At 46.2% G+C, this 22,803-nt stretch overlaps 1 protein-coding gene across 1 annotated transcript in view; it reads right to left on the bottom strand.

Annotated features, from left to right (window-relative positions):
• LOC133377773 (dehydrogenase/reductase SDR family member 7-like) overlaps window positions 1-22,412 on the bottom strand; it is a 40,572-nt gene extending 18,160 nt beyond the window's left edge. The window contains exons 1-2 of the mRNA XM_061612429.1: window positions 22,161-22,412; window positions 828-980 (exon numbers count right to left, since the gene is read on the bottom strand). Of these exons, the coding sequence (XP_061468413.1) occupies window positions 828-980; window positions 22,161-22,296 (289 nt within the window). The 5' untranslated portion in view covers window positions 22,297-22,412. The remainder of the gene's footprint in view (window positions 1-827; window positions 981-22,160) is intronic.
• Between the last annotated feature and the right edge of the window lie 391 nt (window positions 22,413-22,803).

The raw sequence follows: 22,803 nt of genomic DNA, 5'->3' as shown, positions 1-22,803 counted from the left end.
CAGGGATGGTAGGAGATGCCATCCAGCACCATCTGGAGGGTACCCCTGAATTAAGGAATAGACAAACAGCAGGAACAAACTAGATGCCTTCCTGCCCCGACTTCAAAATCACAACAAGATGAACTATTGTCCTTACAACAGCCTTACACACTCATAAAGCACAAAACTGTTAATATTGTTTGTTTCTTTCATTTATTCGTTTATTGCATTCCATTAATGAATCGCTTCCTATGAAACATTTCAGATGATTGATTGATTGATTAGATTGATAGATGATAGATAGATAGAGTAAAAACAATGTTAAGTCCAATACAGATACAGACTGGAATAAAAAAAAACTCCACTTGTTAAAAGAGGAAGATCTTGAATAGCTGCTGAAGAGACCATACAGAAGATGCTTGTCTGATATGCAGTAGGAAGGAGTTGCAAAGGGTAGGTGCTGCCACACTAACAGCCCGATTCCTATATCATTCAGAATGGACTTCCTCATAGGATGGCATCTGCAGGAGGCCCTTTCTTTTACAGCACAGTGATCAGTTGGGTATATAAGACAATTTATTAGGTATCCTACTTCCCAAGTTCTTTAGGACTTTGTACACCAATACCAGTACCTTGAACATAGCTCAGTAGATAATTTGCAGCCAGAGCAATTCTTTCAACAGCACCACAACATGATGACAATATTCTGCCCCAGGGAGCAGTCAAACTGCAAGTGTCTGGTTCTGCTTCAAGGGCAGCCCCATATAAAATGTTGTTCCCTAGGTTAGGGGGAAAGACATACATTTTAAAAGCAAAATAGGCAAACTTTTAAAATAACAGAATCTTACCAATGCACTTCTTTTTCACCCTCTCCAGCTCCTTCTCTCTTCTTGCTGAGAGCGCAAGGAGTGAGCCGATCTTGGCTAACTGATACGCCATCTCCTCGCCAATCCCACTGGAGGCTCCCGTCACCCAGACAACTTTGCCAGGCAACTCCTTTTCTGTCAGAAGAAAAGAAAAAAGTTACAAAACAATTTAAAGGGGTATATTTTTCATCAGGGCAACTTCTGTTTGGCGAATTTGTGTGTGCACGTACCCACATACAAGCATAATTAGTTTTCCTCAACAAGTAGCAAATGGTTAATTTGCTAAGGTTGTTCTTTTGAACAACTTCCAGAGGGCTAACCCTTGTTAGTCTCTTACAGAAAAAACAACAAAGTCTTGTGGCACCTTAATCTTGACGAATTTATTATGGCATTAAGTGTCATGGAGGATAAAGCTATCAATAGCTACTAGACATGATGACTATGCTCTGCTTCTAACCACCAACTGCTGGAAAAGAGCAGGAGGGGAGGGTGCTCTTGCACTCAGGTCCTGCTTGCAGGCTTCCTGTTGGGGCATCTGATTAGCCACTGTGAAAACAGGATGCTGGACTTGATGGGCCACTGGCCTGATCCAGCAGGCTCTTTTTGTGTTCCATGGACTGCAGTCCCAACAGCTGCATCTAGGCCAGGAATATCCAATGTGATGCCTTCAGACTCCAACTCTCATCAGCCCCAGCAAGCATGACCAATTGTCAAGGATTATGGGTGTTGTAGTTGAACAACGTCTAGAGGGCACTACATTGGCTACCCCTGATCTAGACCATGAAAGCTTAAAGCAGGGCTTAGCCAACATACGGGCTTTCAAATGTTGCTGGACTACAACTCCCTTCCGTCCCAGTCAGCATGGCTAGAGATCAACAATGATGATGATGATGATTTATTACATTTCTTTCCTTGCCCTTCCTCCCAAAAGGATCCCAGGGCAGCAAACAAGTGTCAGCTCTGCACTGAGACAGCAGTGCCAGTGGGGGCTGGAAATTCCTGGGTAGTTATCAGGGCAAGAAAGTCCTTAGCTGGCAGTCTGGTTGTAAATGTGCCAGGCTAACGAGGAGGGAACCTGATAAGGGCAAGGCCCGTCCTAAGCTTACGTGCCAAGCCAGAAGTCCAGAAGCGAGGTCAGTAGAGGTCCGGGTTCAATTGCCAAGGGGTCAGTCCAAGATAAGATTTAGGGAAACTAGAAACACACGAAGCCACGCCTGACGTTGTAGTCAGCCACAAGCTGAAGCCAAGGTTTGACTTTTAAGGAGCAGGTTTGTCAGCAGGTGTGAGCCCTCAGCGTTTTGGCCTTAAGTGGACAGGCCTGCCCCTCTTCTGCCTGACCTTCTGTTGTCTACGTTCTGCAGGTGAGGGGGGAGTATCCTGTTCACTGGCTGCGTCTGGCTGAAGGGCTTCAGCTGTGTCTGGGGTGCTCTGCAGCTGAGGGGGAGAAGGAGCTGGGTTCTCAGGAGTTTCCTCCATTTCTCCTTCTGGGTCTGCTGCTTCTGCGTCTGCTGCTGTTACTCCCGAGTCATCCTCGTCTGATGAGTCCTCTGACGGGGCCATGACAACAAGGGACAAAACGCTAAAAGCCTCTGAAAACATCTTTACAACATCTTCAAAATAAAACATCTTTTAAAAAAACTTTAAAAACATCTTTAAAAGAAATTCCAAAACAGACGCAGACTGGGATGAGAGTTCTATTTAAAAGGCTTGTTGAAAGAGGAAAGTCTTCGGTAGGTACCGACAAGTTAACACAGATGGTGCCTGTGTAATATTTAAGGGGAGGGGATTCCAAAGGGGAGGTGCCACAACACTAAAGGTCCGGTGGGAGTTGTAGTGCAGCAACATCTAACATCTACCCCTGGTTTAAACTACAACAAATTTATTGGACTTTTAAAAGTGTCTCAAACTTTGTTCCCCTGCACACACACTCACTCTCATAATTTATTTTGAATTTTTTTTTGTATTGTTAGCTGCCTTGAGTTCCTCATACAGCAGGCAGGATGGATGGATGTGTAATGACTGTTCAGACGAAGAAATTCCAGTTTATCTAAGCAACAGAAGAAAGTCAAAATTACCACAGGCCTTACCACAGGCCTAACCACAAGTGCCAAAGACACTTGAAGAGAGACACTGCTTACAAGTGCCTGTACGCTAATGCTAGGAGCCTCCGAACCAAGATGGGAGAACTGGAGTGCTTGGTCTTAGAGGAGAGCATTGATATAGTGAGCATAACCGAGACCTGGTGGAATGGAGAAAACCAGTGGGATACGGTTATCCCTGGATATAAACTATATCGGAAGGACAGGGAAGGACGTATTGGTGGCGGAGTCGCTCTATACGTGAAAGAAGGCATTGAATCCAGCAAGCTCGAAACCCCAAAAGAGGCAGACTCCTCCACAGAATCGTTGTGGGTGGTGATACCGTGCCCCAGGAGGGACTTAATACTGGGAACGATCTATCGTCCCCCTGATCAAAATGCTCAGGGAGACCTTGAGATGAGATATGAAATTGAGGAAGCATCCAAACTAGGAAATGTGGTAGTAATGGGTGACTTCAACTACCCGGACATAGACTGGCCGCATATGTGTTCCAGTCATGACAAAGAAGCAAAGTTTCTAGATATTCTAAATGACTATTCCCTAGATCAGTTGGTCATGGAACCGACCAGAGGGACGGCAACCCTGGACTTAATCCTCAGTGGGGACTGGGACCTGGTGCGAGATGCAAGTGTTGTTGAACCGATTGGGAGCAGTGACCACAGTGCTATTAAATTAAACATACATGTAACTGGCCAATTGCCAAGAAAATCCAACACGGTCACATTTGACTTCAAAAGAGGAAACTTCACAAAAATGAGGGGATTGGTAAAAAGAAAGCTGAAAAACAAAGTCCAGAGGGTCACATCACTCGAAAATGCTTGGAAGTTGTTTAAAAACACTATATTAGAAGCTCAACTGGAGTGCATACCGCAGATCAGAAAAGGTACCGCCAGGGCCAAGAAGATGCCAGCATGGTTAACGAGCAAAGTCAAGGAAGCTCTTAGAGGCAAAAAGTCTTCCTTCAGAAAATGGAAGTCTTGCCCGAATGAAGAAAATAAAAAAGAACATAAACTCTGGCAAAAGAAATGCAAGAAGACAATAAGGGATGCTAAAAAAGAATTTGAGGAGCACATTGCTAAGAACATAAAAACCAACAACAAAAAATTCTATAAATACATTCAAAGCAGGAGACCATCTAGGGAGACAATTGGACCCTTGGATGATAAGGGAGTCAAAGGTGTCCTAAAGAACGATAAGGAGATTGCAGAGAAGCTAAATGAATTCTTTGCATCTGTCTTCACAGTGGAAGATATAGGGTAGATCCCTGAACCTGAACTAACATTTGCAGGAAGGGATTCTGAGGAACTGAGACAAATAGTGGTAACGAGAGAGGAAGTTCTAAGCTTAATGGACAATATAAAAACTGACAAATCACCGGGCCCGGATGGCATCCACCCGAGAGTTCTCAAAGAACTCAAAGGTGAAATTGCTGATCTGCTAACTAAAATATGTAACTTGTCCCTTGGGTCCTCCTCCATGCCTGAGGACTGGAAAGTGGCAAATGTAACGCCAATCTTCAAAAAGGGATCCAGAGGGGATCCCGGAAATTACAGGCCAGTTAGCTTAACTTCTGTCCCTGGAAAACTGGTAGAAAGTATAATTAAAGCTAGATTAACTAAGCACATAGAAGAACAAGCCTTGCTGAAGCAGAGCCAGCATGGCTTCTGCAAGGGAAAGTCCTGTCTCAGTAACCTATTAGAATTCTTTGAGAGTGTCAACAAGCATATAGATAGAGGTGATCCAGTGGACATAGTGTACTTAGACTTTCAAAAAGCGTTTGACAAGGTACCTCACCAAAGGCTTCTGAGGAAGCTTAGCAGTCATGGAATAAGAGGAGAGGTCCTCTTGTGGATAAGGAATTGGTTAAGAAGCAGAAAGCAGAGAGTAGGAATAAACGGACAGTTCTCCCAATGGAGGGCTGTAGAAAGTGGAGTCCCTCATGTTGGATGTTGGATCGGGCACAAGCAGATGCCCAGAATGCAGAACAGAATAGTGACAGGCTAGATCCCAGTTGAATCACTCAGCCAGACAAGACATAGGTTTTAAGAGTCACTTTTACTGACATGAAAAGTTTCAGGATACATTTACAAGCTCTTTCTCTCTACTAACAAACTCCTCGACCCCCACACTCTGTTGTTGTGGGAGAAGGCACTAGCAAGGATCTCATTCTCATCCCAGGAGCAAAAAAGGGTGTGTATGGCTGTGACTACCATGAAGGGACCCTGCACTTTTGAATTTGCCACTACACTACTGTGGACAATACTAATACCAGTGTCTGCTGGCCCTCTATATAGATAAGGCCAGCTGCCCGAGCCTAGGTTGCATAGCAACGTGTCCTTGAAGATGGCTCGAGCTCTGCCAACTTTCGCTTCTGAGTCACGTAGCTCACTTGTGGAAATTTAACCTTTGCTTTCTCGGTTTAATAGCCAACACCTCAAGGATCGGTATTGGGACCTGTACTTTTCAACTTGTTCATTAATGACCTAGAATTAGGAGTGAGCAGTGAAGTGGCCAAGTTTGCTGACGACACTAAATTGTTCAGGGTTGTTAAAACAAAAAGGGATTGCGAAGAGCTCCAAAAAGACCTCTCCAAACTGACTGAATGGGCGGAAAAATGGCAAATGCAATTCAATATAAACAAGTGTAAAATTATGCATATTGGAGCAAAAAATTTTAATTTCACATATACGCTCATGGGGTCTGAACTGGCGGTGACCGACCAGGAGAGAGACCTCGGGGTTGTAGTGGACAGCACGATGAAAATGTCGACCCAGTGTGCGGCAGCTGTGAAAAAGGCAAATTCCATGCTAGCGATAATTAGGAAAGGTATTGAAAATAAAACAGCCGATATCATAATGCCGTTGTATAAATCTATGGTGCGGCCGCATTTGGAATACTGTGTACAGTTCTGGTCGCCTCATCTCAAAAAGGATATTATAGAGTTGGAAAAGGTTCAGAAGAGGGCAACCAGAATGATCAAGGGGATGGAGCGACTCCCTTACGAGGAAAGGTTGGAGCATTTGGGGCTTTTTAGTTTAGAGAAAAGGCGGGTCAGAGGAGACATGATAGAAGTGTATCAAATTATGCATGGCATTGAGAAAGTGGATAGAGAAAAGTTCTTCTCCCTCTCTCATAATACTAGAACTCGTGGACATTCAAAGAAGCTGAATGTTGGAAGATTCAGGACAGACAAAAGGAAGTACTTCTTTACTCAGCGCATAGTTAAACTATGGAATTTGCTCCCACAAGATGCAGTAATGGCCACCAGCTTGGATGGCTTTAAAAGAAGATTAGACAAATTCATGGAGGACAGGGCTATCAATGGCTACTAGCCATGATGGCTGTGCTCTGCCACCCTAGTCAGAGGCAGCATGCTTCTGAAAACCAGTTGCCGGAAGCCTCAGGAGGGGAGAGTGTTCTTGCACTCGGGTCCTGCTTGCGGGCTTCCCCCAGGCACCTGGTTGGCCACTGTGAGAACAGGATGCTGGACTAGATGGGCCACTGGCCTGATCCAGCAGGCTCTTCTTATGTTCTTATGTTGTCACACAGAGGAGGGCCAGGATCTCTTCTCCATCATCCCAGAGTGCAGGACACAGAATAATGGGCTCAATTTACAGGAAGCCAGATTTCAGCTGAATATCAGAAAAAACTATGTCAACTCTAGGCAGCCTAACCAGAGGGGTCAAATGTCTTCATCAGGTTTGCACAAACTAAGCCCCCGCAGGGGCCCTGCTGTGTCAACCGAAAGGACTCTGGTGTAATCACCACGTGGCCAGAAATTACAAGCAACAAGGCAAAACCAAAGATTCCTTGTGAAATCACTTTCTTCATCCTGGGCTTCTCTTTAGCAACAGGTATTAGGTAGATGTTTGCTCAGTTTGCCCTTGAAACTGAAGGCGTATTGTTTCCTTTGTCCCAAGGCCTCTAATCGGCCTTTTTACTACCAATACGAACACACAGAGAACCAAACCTGAAAAACAATTGTATCTGTTTTACATTTATATTCCACCTTTCGTCCTGTCACGGCGGCACACATCCAGTTCCCAGGCAGACACCCATCCAGACCCTAACCCTGCATAGTTTTCAGCAAGGTGGTAGCCTCATGTGCCTTTCAGGCCATGCCCTGAAATGCATGACTGCATGCTGAAATTAGCAGCAGACACTTCTGCATGAGCTAATGTAGATAAGGCCCATGCTATTTCTCAGGACAGAACTACATAGGAAACTTCCTTATACTGAGACAGACCACTGGCCCATCTAGCTTAGTATTGTCCACAGTAGTGTAGTGGCAAATTCAAAAGTGCAGGGTCCCTTCATGGTAGTCACAGCCATACACACCCTTTTTTGCTCCTGGGATGAGAATGAGATCCTTGCTAGTGCCTTCTCCCACAACAACAGACATCTCTAGGAGCCAATCAGCATGAGGGGGGGAGTGTTAGCTACTGAGGAGAGTCTTCTCAATGGCTGACTCACCTCCTTTCTCTCTGATCAGTTCCAATCAGCAGTAAAGGACAAAGAAGCATGTTATAAGACTCTTCTCAGTGACTCATACACTCCCCTTTCATGCTGATTGTCTCATAGGATGCTGGAGATGTAGGGACTCTCCTGGGACCCTGCTCCCCAAAATGTAGGGGGACTAAGACCCCCCCAAGACCCTGGATGACTACGCCCCTGACTGTCCATCCTGACTGCCAGCGACCCTCTAGGATTTCAGGCAGGGGACATCCCCGGCCCTACCTGGAAATGCTGGGGATGTACTCTACCACTGAGCTATGGCATTTTTCTTAAAAGTAATTGTAAGATTCCAATCCTTGTGGTTCTAGAAAAAAAGATGATTTAAATAGGGACAGAGGAAGCTGCCTTATACCTTATACTTGCTCAGGATTGTTGACACTGACTGGCAGCAGCTGTTCATAGTTTCAGAAAGGGGACATTTCCAGCTCTACCTGGAGATGCCGGGGACTGAACCTGGAACCTTCTGCATGCAAATCAGACACTCTACCACTGAGCTACGGCCCTTTCCTATTCCATCTTATTAAAATGTTATTTGATTTATTTAATCAAATTTATCAACTTTTTGTATTTGCCTCAAGGTGGTCAACAGCGATGCACCATTTGCACATTGCAGACTGCGCTGCAACAGAGGCAGCAAACAGCAGGCCACTTTTTTCAGTGCTCCCTCTGCCCCACATTAAAAATGCCCTGCATGCATGTTATTCACAATTCTCCATGCATTCTCTGAAGCTGCTATTTGCATTTCAAGGGAAGCCTCCACTGGCACGAGCGGGAAATTCCCATGATATACAAATAACAGGATCAAAGAGGCAGAGGAACAGGCAAGAAATTCAGTTTGCATTTGAAGCAGAATCTATCAAATTTGCACTTTCCGAAAACAATGAGAACCACAATGCAGCCATCCTTTGAAATGCGCACTTACTTGAATTTTGCAATGCAGTTTGTCAATCAAACAATGTTTACAAAAATGCATACGTTAGGGAAAAGTACACATAAAATGAATATATGTCAAAATAACAGACAAAAACGCATTTGCATGATGAGAAATTGCTTGTATGCATAAAAACCAGAGCTTGGAAAAGCTACTTTTTTAAAACTACAACTCCCATCAGCCCCAGCCAGCATGGCCACTGGATTTGGCTGATGGGAGCTGTAGTTCAAAAAAGTAACTTTTCCAAGCTTTGATAGAAACATAGGAAGACGTCTTACTCCAGCTGTTGGTCTATCTCAGTTTTGTCCACACTGGTAGGCAGCAGATCTCCAGGGTTTCCGGCAGAAGCATTTTCCAGCCCTGCCTGGAGATGGTGGGGATCGAACCTACCACAGCGCTAGGCGCCTCCTCCATATCTTCAAGCCAAGACACAGGCACCTAAACATAAGAACATAAGAAGAGCCTGCTGGATCAGGCCAGTGGCCCATCTAGTCCAGCATCCTGTTCTCACAGTGGCCAACCAGGTGCCTGGGGGAAGCCTGCAAGCAGGACCCGAGTGCAAGAACACTCTACCCTCCTGAGGCTTCCGGCAACTGGTTTTCAGAAGCATGCTGCCTCTGACTAGGGTGGCAGAGCACAGCCATCATGGCTAGTAGCCATTGATAGCCCTGTCCTCCATGAATTTGTCTAATCTTCTTTTAAAGCCATCCAAGCTGGTGGCCATTACTGCATCTTGTGGGAGCAAATTCCATAGTTTAACTATGCGCTGAGTAAAGAAGTACTTCCTTTTGTCTGTCCTGAATCTTCCAACATTCAGCTTCTTTGAATGTCCACAAGTTCTAGTATTATGAGAGAGGGAGAAGAACTTTTCTCTATCCACTTTCTCAATGCCATGCATAATTTTATACACTTCTATCATGCCTCCTCCTGGGAGGGAACAGCAGCATCTCCTAAACTAAAGGACTCTGCTGAGCCCCTGTTGCTGCTTAAACAAGGAGAGAAAGGGTTAAATAACCTTTAACCCACATTTTGTTTATTTATTTAGTGTATTCGTATGCTGCTTGTCATCACCAGGTGACCTCAAAGTGGCTTCCATAGCAAGAACAAAACAATATAATAAAACCAATTCGGAACATAATAATGAAAAAACCTACAACGGTATCATTACATAACACCACAAAATATCACAAAGCAGGCTGAAATCTCAAATCAATCTGGTCTGCAAAAAAAACACCTCTTGCTTCGAACAGGAATGCTGTTGTAACCAAAATTACTGGCCCTTCAGCTCTTGCTCAGCTGGAAATACGGCCCCCGGCTACAAACTGCTGAGGGGGATGTACGGAATACTCTCCCCACTGCCAGGTTACCCACGCATACTTTTGCCGTTGTGCTACTTTGATTAGCATGTTAGATTTTCTAGAGGATCGCAGTGCTTCAGGGCACACGCCCTCCCTTCTTAAGGGGAAATGAATCTGGCACCACAACAATCCTGTTACACCAGTGGAGAAATGTACTGTTTGTGTGTATACAGTGGAGGGACCATGAATGGGGCACCGCCCCACCAACCTCAGTCTGCCCCCAGGCAGCCCCCCACTTGCCTGCCTTTGTGCTTACATCCAGTCCAGGGGGTGGCCCTGGCCGCCAGCTTTCTCCTCCTAAAGTCTCCATGTTGCCCCTTGTAGAACTCAGCAGGGAAGAGGATGGAGAGAAAACCAGCATTAGTTCTGGTTTTGCTTACTGTTGGTTCCTGCCTTCTGCCCTAGCAATCCCAACGGGTGCCGGCTCCTACTGGTCAGACTAAATAAATGGGCTGTCTGTGATCCAAACGTCAGCACAGACTAGGTATTCCTAACACAAATAACTTAGTCTTCCAGTACAGCCTTCCCCAACTTGGTGCACTCCAACTGCTTTGGACTACAACTCCCATCAGCCCCAGCCAGCCCAGCAGCGATGACTGATGGGCATGGTCATGTAAAGGAGCCGCAGAGAACCAGGTTGGGGAAGGCTCAGCTGGCATGAAGAGCTCTTAGGTCATGGGTCCTAATGGTCACATGCAGGGTGCCAGCTGTGGCAAGTACTGGTGCATTAAGTCCGGCACAGCATGTTCTTGCCTTACGTCAAAAAAGCTTTGGAAAAAGGAGTCCACATTTTGTACAAGTTTAGCAACTGTTATTACTGATAATTCAGCTATTTACATGACACACAGAGAGCTGTTTACTTAACCATGGCTGCAACTTCAAAAAAGGAACAGCGAGAAAGACGGCTGGTTGCTCCAATTCCCAAACTGCATCTGATTCACGTTTTAGCCTCTTCCATCCATGATTAAAAGCAGGGATGGAAACCTTTTCTCAGCCTGGGGGCCGTGGTTCCTTGTGGGGAACATTCCAGGGGCCACGTCCCTGCGGTGGGTGAGCAGGCCTTGAGGCAAAAATGGGCAGGGCGATGGAGGCTACATTCCAGCCATGCAAATATGTAAGCAAAAGGCACTGCCAGAGTTCAAGGGCAAAGGCAAAAATACTTGAGGTCAGGGAGCAAGGCTGCTGAGGGGTGTGCTGTAAGGAGATCCCCTGGATAGAGAAGCTGGGGGGGGCATATTTAACCCAACCTGCCTCAAGTTCCCCATCCCTGATTAAAGGGAAAACAAAAATCTTTTTTTTTATTATTTATTTATTTTTATTTAGTTATTTAATACCACAGTGCACAAATGCAAACTTTGATTGGTCCAGGATAGTGCACGCCCATGGTGACTTTGTGTGGTGTAAAACTAGGCCGTGTGATTGGGAGAGGAGAAAGAAGATGCAGAGTCTTGTGGGCAAGGACATCAGGAGAGACCTGCAGCTGGCTCAGGCAGTGGCCCATCTAGTCCAGCCTCCTGTTCTCACAGTGGCCACCCAGAGGCCCCAACGGAAAACCCAGAAGCAGGACCTGGGCGCAAGAGCCCTCTCCCCACCTGCGGTTTCTGTGGTATTCAGAAGCATATTGCCTCCAGCAGTGGAGGTGGAACATATCCATCAGGGTTAGTGGCCATTGCTAGCCTTCTCCTCCATGAATTTGTCTCCTTCTCTTTTAAAGCCATCCAAGCTGGCAGCCATCGCTGCCTCCTCTGGGAGAGAGTTCCATAGTGAAGAAGCCCTTTCTTTTGTCTGTCCCGAGGCTTCCAGCATTCAGCTTCATTGGACGTCCACAAGTTCTAGTGTTATGAGAGACGGCGAAAAACTTTTCTCTATCCACTCTCTCCATGCCATGCATAACTCGGCACACTTCTACCATGTCACCTCTGCCTTGCCTTTTCTCTAAACTAAAAAGCCCCAAATGTTGCAACCTTTCCTGGTAAGGGAGTTGCCTCATCCCCTTAAAAGTGAAGCCAGCTAGCCAGTGTGGCCAAAGGTCAGGGATGGTAGAATAATCTATGGTCTAAAATATCTAGGGGACCAGGTTGGGGAGAGCTGGCCTAAACAACAAAGGAGGCAATTTCATATGCTAAAGCTTTCTTCCCACCTATTTGAAAGGTTACTGATTAAATCTGGTGATTGATCTTGCATCTGGTTCACTCAGAGAAGAGTTTCCCAACTAAACTTAAATGAAACACCAGGGTGCCTGTTAGACACAGAATGGAGTAGGTGAACAGCTACTACTATTCCACAAGAGCACCTTGATTCCTGGTTTTATTTATTTAACATTTACAGCGCAAGCCTAACCATTCCTACAGCCATTCATGGTCAGGGATAGCCTGGCTACCATGATTCATGCACTGGTAACCACGATTACAGTAGGGCCCTGCTTTACAGCGTTCCGCTGATGCGGCGGCTTTCAATCGGGAAATCCCTGTTTTAAAGCCAATTTTGCCGTTTTGCGACGTTTTGCGACGCTTTTGCGTCATTTTCGCACGGCGCAGCCCATTATAGTCTATGGGGTTCTGCTTTACGGCGATTTCTGCTTTACAGCGGGGGTCTGGTCCCTATTTATTTATTTATTTATTTATTTATTATTTCAATTTATATACCGCCCTTAGCGAAATAGCTCTCAGGGCGGTGAACAAACAAAATAAAATACAATATATCATAATAAAAATACAAAAACATATACAAACAAACAACGAAAAGCACAGCAAAAACAAAATAAATACTACAAAAATTAAAATACAGATTAAAAGATTTAAAAAGTTAAGAAGATTAAAATGCCTGGGAGCATAAAAAGGTCTTTACCTGGCGCCGAAAAGATGGAAGTGTAGGCGCCAGGCGTACCTCTTCGGGGAGGCTGTTCCACAACTCAGGGGCCACCACAGAAAAGGCCCTAGATCTCGTAACCACCCTCCGGGCTTCCCGATGGGTTGGTACCCGGAGGAGGGCCTTAGATTCTGAACGAAGTGAACGGGTAGGTTCATAGCGAGAGAGGCGTTCCACAAGGTACTGAGGTCCCACGCCGTGTAAGGCTTTATAGGTCAAAACCAGCACCTTGAATCTCGCCCGGAAGCAAATAGGAAGCCAGTGCAGACGCGCCAGGACAGGTGTTATATGCGAAGACCGACTGGTCCTCGTCAATAATCTGGCAGCTGCGTTCTGCACCAGCTGAAGCTTCCGAACTGTCTTCAAGGGCAGCCCTACGTAGAGCGCATTACAGTAATCCAATCTTGAAGTTACCAGAGCGTGGACAACGGAGGCGAGGTCGTCCCTGTCCAGATAGGGGCGTAGTTGGGCTACCAGACGAAGATGGTAAAACGCATTCCGTGCCACCGAGGCCACTTGGGCCTCGAGAGACAAGGAAGAGTTGAGAAGAACCCCCAAACTATGTACCTGTTCTTTCAGGGGGAGTGTAACCCCATCCAGAACAGGGTAAGCATCCACCATCTGAGCTGTATTAGCGGGGCCCTACTCTACTGCAATATGTTCTATGTGGGGCTACCCTTACACCTTAAGCACAGGATGTTGGACTAGATGGGCCATTGGCCTGATCCAGGCTGTTCTTACGCTCTTACAAACCAATTCAGCTCAAGAGAGGGGAACTTGTAGTCTCTAGATACTCAAGGACCCAAGCTCCCATCAGCCCCAGCCAGCATGGCTAATAATCAGAGACAATGGGAGATGTAGTCCAGGTACATCTTGACGGCCACAAGTTCTTCAGCTCTGATCTAGCCTAATGATAAGACTCTACCCCCATTTAAACTGGGCTGCTATGGCCCTTAGAGTGTTGCAAGGCCAGAATGGAAAGACATGGAAAGGCTCCTGATCCAGTGGAGAGGCCTCCACTAATGAAAGAGAAGGGAAAGGGATTTTTGCTGATTTTCATCTCCACCTACAGCTCCGCCCCCCCGACACCCTAACCCACATCAGCTCCAGAGAATTAGGGGACTGTGCAAAACAGAGTGGTGGGAGAGCTGTAGGTGAAATAGGCAAGAACCACCACTCCACCTTTTTTCTGTTTGTTTTCACTTTTCAGTGACTTTGCTTTTGTATTTGATTGTAGTATTACAGTGCAATATTGAATATGAGTTATTATCCTCTTATTGCCAGTGTCATGTAGTGGTTAGAGTGTTGGACCAGGTTCTGGAAGACCAGGGTTTAAATCCTCATCGGGCAAGAAGCCCACTGGGTGACCTTGGGCCAGTCACTATCTCTCAGCCTAACCTACCTCACAGGGTTGCTGTGAGAATAAAACAGAGAGAAGCGTGTACACCACCTTCAGTTCCTTGGAGGAAAGGTGGGATATAAATGGAATAATAATGTAATTATTATTATTTGAATTCATCTCATGTGTTTTGTTTATAGTGTATTTCAGGCTTTGCCAACCTGGTGCCTTCCAGATATTTTGGACTACAACTCCCATCAGCACAACCATGGTAACTGAGGCCCATGGGACTTGTAGTCCAAAACATCTGGGGGCTGGCAAAGTTTGACATATTTTTGATATTTATTGCGAGATGCTTTAGATGTGGCCTACTAGGGCTCTCTGGGTGAATTTTCAGCATGCTGCAATTCCCTGGATCCTCTGGTGGAAACCATGAGAGCTGAAGTGGTATACTACCAATATAAACCTGTGGTGCAGATCTGAGAGTTGTAGCATTGTTGCAATCAGAGACAGTGTGGTGGCAAGGGCCCCATCTAGCCTTGACATTAGGTGGCCCAGCCCTCTTTAGTGCTGACCCCACAAGAGAATCCAAGGCTCCTTGCAATATTCAATCCGACCACCAGGCAGAAAGAGAGGCATTTTACTAATGCCTTATCAAGAACAAAGATGCCAACAGCCACTTGGTCGGAACATTGCATCACATAAAGAGGCTGCTTCTTCAGTTAATGTGTCTGGTTCAGCACAGATAAGAACATAGTCCAAAACATCTGGAGGGCAAAAGATTAGGGAAGGCTAGATTAGACGAATTAAGGAGAGAGGACATTGATGGCTATGAGTTACTAGAGCAAAAATGGAGCCCCCATGAACAGAAGGAATATATCTGAGTAGCAGATACCGAGAACAAACCACAAAGGAAGGATGTTTCCATTATCCCCTGTGAATTAGTTTCTTAGGAGCATTTCACTGGACATGGAAAGGCTTCTGATCCAGTGGAGAGGCCTCCACTAATGAAAGAGAAGGGAAAGGGATTTTTGCTGATTTTCATCTCCACCTACAGCTCCGCCCCCCCGACACCCTAACCCACATCAGCTCCAGAGAATTAGGGGACTGTGCAAAACAGAGTGGTGGGAGAGCTGTAGGTGAAATAGGCAAGAACCACCACTCCACCTTTTCCCTTTGCACAGGAATGGAGAACTTTCTGTGTGAACAGAATGCTAGATTAGATGGTCTTTGACCTGATCCAGCAGTGCTCTCTCTTTTGTACTGGGCTCCAGAAAATCCTATCAGCACACTATAATTCAGAGTAAGGTCTAACAGCCAGAGTTAGTTTTCCCCCTCTGAACATCAGCTGAAATGTGCATGCAAATTGGCGTCACATGGGCATCTGTCAGAGTCTGTTAAGTGCTCAGCAATGCTCCTTCCTGGCAAAATGCAGTTGTTGAGTTGCATTCAGTTTGGTAGGTTATAAATTGTGCAAGGCTCTAGTGGAACTTTCAAGCGCATAAGCTGCTGCCAAAAAAAATGCAAACATTTATCATTGACAGATGTTTGCAAAGCTTCTGGCATATGCTTTAGAGCTCGCTCTTAACAATCCCTTTTCGTTTTCAGATTCCTCCCCTCGGGCAGCAATCCTAACCCCCACTGAATTCAGTGCAACTGACTTCTGAGTAGTAGGTGTGATTAGGATTGAGCTGTTCATCAGGATCTTTAAACACACAGAGTGGTGATATAATGCTTAATTCTTGAGGAAATGAATGGGTTATCCCTTAATGCACATACAACCAAGATAATTAAAGATTAATAAAAATGTGATCTCTCTCCATGCAATTTTTTTCCAGCACTGGAATGCAGATTTCCGTTTGGGAGAGATTTCAGCCATAATGGTAAATGAAAGTCCAGGCATGGGTGTGTGTGTGTAATTGTTCAGAGTTATTCCTCTGCTGAATTGTAGATGTTTCTCTTTCAGTGCTAGAGTGTGTATTTTTAAGTCCATGTTAATGAATTCAGTGAACAAACTACATCAGCGGAGGGGAACATCTGAGGCCTTGCAGATGTTGCTGGACTACAGCTCCCATCATCCCTGCCTGTTGGTTATGCTGGCTGGGGCTGATGGGATTTGGAGTCCAGCAACATTTGGAAGGCACCAAGTTCTCTGTCCCTGCAGTACATGGTAGAAGTAGCCAGTCTGCTGCAGAAGGGTTAAAACCAAGTTGCACATCAGACACAACCACCCATTTAAGATAGTGGCGCTTAATTCTGAATCAGGCCCTGGGAGGGCTTGATTTCACAGATCTATATTTTACCAGTACCCTCACCTAATGGTGGGCTGAAACCCAACAGGAATATTCCACTACTCAGGGCATTTTTAAAGGAATTGTTACTGGGTATCTTTTTTTTCCTATTCAGATGGCTTGCATGTGGAAGCCTCTGTACCATGCACAAGCCCTGACATTTGGATTGTAGTGAAAGTGTTTCAAACTAAAAAAAAACCAGGAAGTGAATGCAGCCTTGCAAATGCATTTATGCAAGTTACTAGCCTAGCAAAATTCTTACTAACCTGCCCATCCACCAGTAAACACATGGATTAAAACACAAATTAAAATTAACAGTTGTTGCTTATAATCCACGTTCTGCTGTAGGCAGAATTCTTATGAAAAAAAGAATGAAAATACAGAGAACTAGACATCACAGTGTACAGGGAGAGAGATTTTGCTATGACATTGTTCAGAAAGACTGAGGGTTTGTAAGCACCCCAAGAACTACTGTGTCGTTTGCCCCTATGTTCTACTATTTCTGTTCAACGTTGTTATAATTTCATACCTCTAGTCAGTGTCTCAGTGGCTTCCATTCTGAATTTGTCTTCTTGGTTCATTGACTAAATTGTATGTGTCCATTTGTGTCCACTGGGTGTCCAAAATCTAGGACCAGGCATTGATTTGGACATACAATTACTGCTTTAAAAATGCCTTGCCACTACTTGATCCACCGCTATGAAACCAAACCCTTCCCAACTCTGTGGCTGCATTGTATCACTAATGCTTTCATCTGTTGCTGGGTGCTGCACAGTCAAGAAGTTACGGTACATAGGCCTTGCGTAGAACATTTGCAGCATTTGCGCCATCTCTGCTATCTTTTCGGTGCCTTTTGAAGACTTTCCTCTTTCAACAAGCCTTTTAGGTTGAGACCTATCCCACTCTGTGTCTGTGTTAGAATTGCTTAATATGTTTTTTAATAATGTTTTTAACTCTTTTTTAAAGTTTTTTTAAATGTTTTTAATGCTGTTTTGTTTTAATGTAATTTAAGATCTGTTTTTATGATGTTTTAAAGTGTTTTAGCACTTTGTTGGCCACCCTGAGCTCCTGCTGGGAGGAAGGGCAGGATACAAATTAAATAATAAATAAAGAAATAAACCTCAGGCCAAGCCTGACAAGTTGTCAGGGTGCCTACATTTTCTTAAATCAACAAAAGCAGTCGGTGGGGGAGGGGGAGGCCAATTGGTGGCACTCGGGTTTTTGTTTGCCTTTTTAAAAAAAACACTTTCTCCTCAGGGACAAATATGTCTTACATGTACAGTCCACCTTTTCTTAAAGAGGCTCTGGGTGGTGTACAAACATGGCTTTCCCCCTCCCCATTTTATCCTCACAACAACCTTGTGTGGTGGGTTAGCCTGGGGCATGGTGGCTGGCCCAAGGTTGTCCAGTGAGGTTCATGGCTCAGCAGGGATTCAAACCCTGACGTCCAAAGATTTAGCACTCTAACCACCATACCACACTGGCTTCATCATAGCCATTAATAGCAGTCAGTTTCTAGGTGTAAGGTTACACCCATTTTGTCCCACTGATGTAGCTAGGGTTGCCAGGTTCAAGCTGATCTTGTATCTTTAGAAGAGAAAGTCAGCCAAGTGCAGGTGTTCTTGCAACACTGTAATGGGAAAAGCCACAAAGTGGAATTCTCCGTTCTCCCTGCATAACTTTTATAGATACAGTTACCAAGCCTGGCCTCCAAGAGGTCTTCTGTATCTTTAAAAGTTGTGCAGGGGGAAGGGAGAATTCCACCTTGTGGTTTTTCCCATTACAGTGCTGGAAGAACACTTGCACTTGGCTGACCTTCTCTTCTCCTAAAGATACAGGATCAGTCTCAGGCCCTGAACCTGGCAACCCTAGATGTAGCCTATTCCTGAGGAAGCCATGCACTGAATAAGTCTGCAGGGCAACCTGATGCCTTCCAGCTGTTCTGTCACATCCATGCCCTATATTTAGAGCACATGGCTTCTCCAAAAGACTCCTGGGAATTGTAGTTTAAGGGTGCTGGGAATTGTAGCTGTGTGAGGGATAAACTACACTTTCCAGGATTCTGTGAGGGTAGTCAGGTGCTTTAAATAGATGGTGTGGATGTAACCTCCAACTCTCAACAGCCCCAGACAGCATAGGCTGGGGCTGATGGGAGTTGTCCAAAACAGCTAGCGGCCACCAGGTTAGCAAAGGCTGCTATAAGAGGGCTTGATCTAACAGCAACACTCTCCACCAGGATCTTCATCTAAAATCCAACAGGACCTCCCACTACTCAATGCCCTGCTATAAAGCTGTACAGTAATACCTCAGTTAAGGAATGCTCCAGGAAGGAAGCTCCTTTTCAGGAAGGCTTTTTAATAATAATAATAAATTTTATTTCTAGGCCGCCTATCTGGCCGCACAAGCGGCCACTCTAGGCGGTGTACAAGATCAAGTAAAATACAACATACAAACTACATAAAAACCCAAGAACTACAATATAAAACAAAACCGAACCCACCCATAGCTAAAACCAATAAAATTAGGCTACCCCAGGGATCTTGTAGGCCTGCCTGAATAGCCAGGTTTTCAAGGCTTGGCAAAAACTTGGCAGGGAGGGGGCATGGCGAAGATCATAAGGGAGAGAGTTCCAGAGGGTGGGGGCCACGATTGAAAATGCCCTCTCTCTGGTCCGCACCAGTCTAGCTGTTTTGACTGGTGGAACCGAGAGAAGGTCTTGAGTGGCTGATCTAGTCAGGCAGCATATTTGTTGATGGTGGAGGCGTTCCTTCAGATAAGCTGGGCCGAGACCGTATAGGGCTTTAAAGGTTAGTACCAACACCTTGAATTGGGCCCGGTAAACAACTGGTAACCAGTGTAGATCTTGTAACACCGGAGTGATGTGATCGCGGCGATGGCTGTTTGTAATCAAACGTGCCGCCGCATTCTGTACCAGCTGCAGTTTCCGGACCGTTTCCAAGGGTATCCCAACGTAGAGCGCATTACAGTAGTCTAAGCGAGAGGAGACCAGGGCATGTACTACCCGTGGGAGAAGATGGACAGGCAGATAGGGTCGCAGCCTCTGTATTAGATGTAATTAAAACCAAGCTGCCCGGCTCACTGCCAAAACCTGAGCCTCCATGGACAGCTGGGAATCAAGGATGACCCTGAGGCTGCAGACCTGGTCCTTCAGGGGCAGTTTTACCCCATTGAGCACCAGGTCTAAAGCTCCTAATCTTTTCCTGTCTCCCATGAGCAGTACCTCAGTCTTGTCAGGGTTTAGCTTCAGCCTATTTCCTCCCATCCATTCACTTACTGACTCCAGGCACTTGGAAATGGTCTCCACAGCCAACTCTGGTGAGGACTTAAACGAGAGATAGAGCTGGGTGTCATCCGCATATTGGTGGCACCGCAGCCCAAATCTCCTGATGATGGCTCCCAGCGGTTTTACATAGATGTTGAATAGCATGGGGGCAAGGATAGAACCCTGTGGCACACCACAATTGAGAGGCCAAGGGTCTGAGACCTTATCCCCCAATGCCACCCGTTGATGTCTGTCTGAGAGATAGGAACGGAACCACTGTAGAACAGTGCCCCCTATTCCCATTCTCTCCAGACGATCTAAAAGGATACCATGGTCGACGGTATCGAAAGCCGCTGAGAGATCCAGGAGGACGAGGAATGCATGTTCTCCTTTATCCAACGCCCTCCTTAAATCATCCACCATAGCGACCAAAGCTGTTTCAGTTCCATGACCAGTCCTGAAGCCAGACTGGAATGGATCCAGATAATCTGCTTCATCCAAGTGTGTCTTTAACTGTTCGGCCACCACTCGCTCGATGACCTTGCCCAAGAATGGAAGATTAGAAACTGGGCGAAAGTTGGTTAAATCTTGGGGATCCAAGGAGGACTTTTTCAGAATGGGCTTTATTACCGCCTCCTTGAGGTGAAAAGGTGAAACTGACAAGCTTGGCTTTGGTAGGGATAAACTGACAGACATGTGCCTTTGCTTTAAGGGGAAACTGACAAGCTTGTGTCTTTCCTTTGCTATCAATAAACTGACAAGCCTGTGCCTTTGCTTTGCTAGGGTGAAACTGACAAGCCTGTGTGTTTGCTTTCCATTAAAGTGAGGGTTTGTTTTTTCCCAGGGCTGAGGAGAGAAGGCTCCAATATGATTCAAAGGAGAAGGAGGAGGCACCTTTCAAAGCCCCTGTTGAAGCTGCCCCAACCATCTATGAGCGGGTGTAGAAACCTATCCCTGATCTTTCCATGTTATTCCTACCTCTGGTAACAAAGTTTCTGTTAAAAAAGTAATGTCCAGGAATGCACCTATGTTGTTAACTGAGGTATTATTGTACTTAGTTGCTGTAAGTTTGAAAGTGGCAGGTAGGGGTGGGAGAGAATTTTGATTCAGTTTGCATCTCAAGCAGGATGTATCAAATCCACACTTTCTGAAACAATACAAGAACCGAGACGCAGCCATCCTTCAAAATTTGCACTTATCAAATTTTGCAGTGCAGGTTGCCAACCAAACAATGTTTACAAAGATGCATATGTTAGAGGGAAATGTGTATAAAAATGAATATATGAGTAAAAGTAAGATGCAAAAATGCAGTATATTAGGACAAACGGCTTGCAAAAATGCATATATTAGTGAAAACTGCCTACAAAAATGTGCTTTTTAGGAGAAATTCACAATAAAATGCTGGAGAATTTTCATGAGGATTAAAAAAATGAAACTAAAATTGCTGAGAACTGAATTTAAGATAGAAAAAGAGAGAAACTAAGAGAACCAAAAATGATAGATCTTTCCATCCCTAGTGGCAGGTCACCCCCATTTTGCCCCACTGACTCCCCTGCCCATTCAGTTTATCAGTTACAGGGGAACAAGGCTACTTGGCATGCCTTTGCCCCACACACACACACACACACACACACACAGACACACACACACACTTCCTTCCACATAAAGAAATGTCGGGCTGCACTGCCTTGGAAGGGGAAGAGCTCTAGGTCACTGGTAGAACATCTGCTCTGCATGCAGAAGGCGCCAGGTTCAATCCCCAGCATCTCCAGTTAGTGCTGAGAATACCCGCTGTCTGAAACCCTGGAGAGCTGCTGCCAGTCAGTGTAGACAGTACTGAGCTAGAGAGACCAAGAGTCTGATTCTGTATAAAGGAGCTTCCTATTTAAATCAGCCATTTCTTCAGAATCACAAGGACTAGAACCCTACTATTATTTTAATAAAAGTGCTGTAGCTCAAGGCCAGAGTGTCTGCTTTGTCTGCAGGAGGTCCCAGGTTCAAATCTTAGCATCTCCAGGTAGGGCTGGGAATGTCCCCTGCCTGAAGTCTTGGACAGCTGCTGCCTGTCAGTGTAGACAATACTGAGGTAAGGGGACAAATGGTTGAACAGAATAAGGCAGCTGCCTATTTTCCTGTTTCCTGTTGGGGGGCAGGGGTGTAGTCATCCAGGGTCTGGGTTTTTTTTAGACACCTTATTTTTTTAGGAGCAGGGTCCCAATACCTTCAACATCCTACAAGCCAATCAGCATGAAAGGGGAGTGTGTTTGCAACTGCGAAGAGTCCCCTAGCATGCTTCCCTGTTCCTTCCTGCTCAGAATGAGAGGAGGTGTGAGTCAGCCACTGAGAAGACTCTTCTCAGCAGCTAACTCTCCCCGTTCACGCTGACTGGCTCCTGGGGATTTCTGTCCACGTGGGTGAAGGCATTAACAAGGCTCTTATTCTCAACCCAGCTGCAAAGTAAGGGGTGTGCGTGGCGGTGACTATCACGAAGAGACCCCGCACTTCTGAAGTTGCCACTACGCTACGGGGGGGGGGGAGCTCTGCCACGTCCCAAGCAGAGAGAGGAAGGAAAGTTCGCAGGCGGAGAAGGCGAGGGGCGGGCGCTGTGGGGGCGCGCGACCCGCCGCTTACCAGGCTTCTTGCCGCGCCATTCCGCCCACAGGACAGCGAGGTCGCCGTCGGCGCGGAGCCACCGGATGAGCTGGACGAGCACGAAGCCCGCGGCGCACAACATGGTCAGGACGCACAGGTGCTCGCAGCACACCATGGCGCAGAGGGGAAGCCGCTCCGATGGCGAAGAGGGAACCGACTGAGGCGAGGCCAGGCCAGGCGGGCTGCCTTTCCACCCTCCGGGCGTGGCCGCTCGGCCCAGGCGGCCTCTGGGAAGGCTGAGCTAGAGCCGCCCACGGAGGGCTGGGCTTTCCTCTCCGCTGCCTTCCCGCCAAGAATGTTGTCCCGTCCCATGGCCGCGCCTTCCTCGACACGTTGCGGGGCTTTCTTCCCTCTCCCCTCCTGGCCGCCCTCGGCCCCCTGGCGGTGGTCAGATGTTAAGGTTGCCAACTGCCCAAGAAGGGACCGGCCCTGGCCTGCTCCTCTGCCGCTCAGAACAAGGCTTTCTCCCTCTCGCGTAACCCTAGAACTCAGGGCAGGGAAAAGGAAGGACTTCTTCACAGAGCGCGCGTCGGTAACCAAGCAAGTCGCTCCCACAGGAGGCAGCGATGGCCGCCAACTTGGATGGCTTTAAGAGAGGGTGAGACAAATTCGTGGAGGATAA

Source organism: Rhineura floridana, chromosome 2 (genome assembly GCF_030035675.1).
Source record: "Rhineura floridana isolate rRhiFlo1 chromosome 2, rRhiFlo1.hap2, whole genome shotgun sequence".
Taxonomy (NCBI): domain Eukaryota; kingdom Metazoa; phylum Chordata; class Lepidosauria; order Squamata; family Rhineuridae; genus Rhineura; species Rhineura floridana.
The sequence above is the reverse complement of the archived record's forward strand: the minus strand, read 5'-3'. Positions and strand labels throughout refer to the sequence as shown.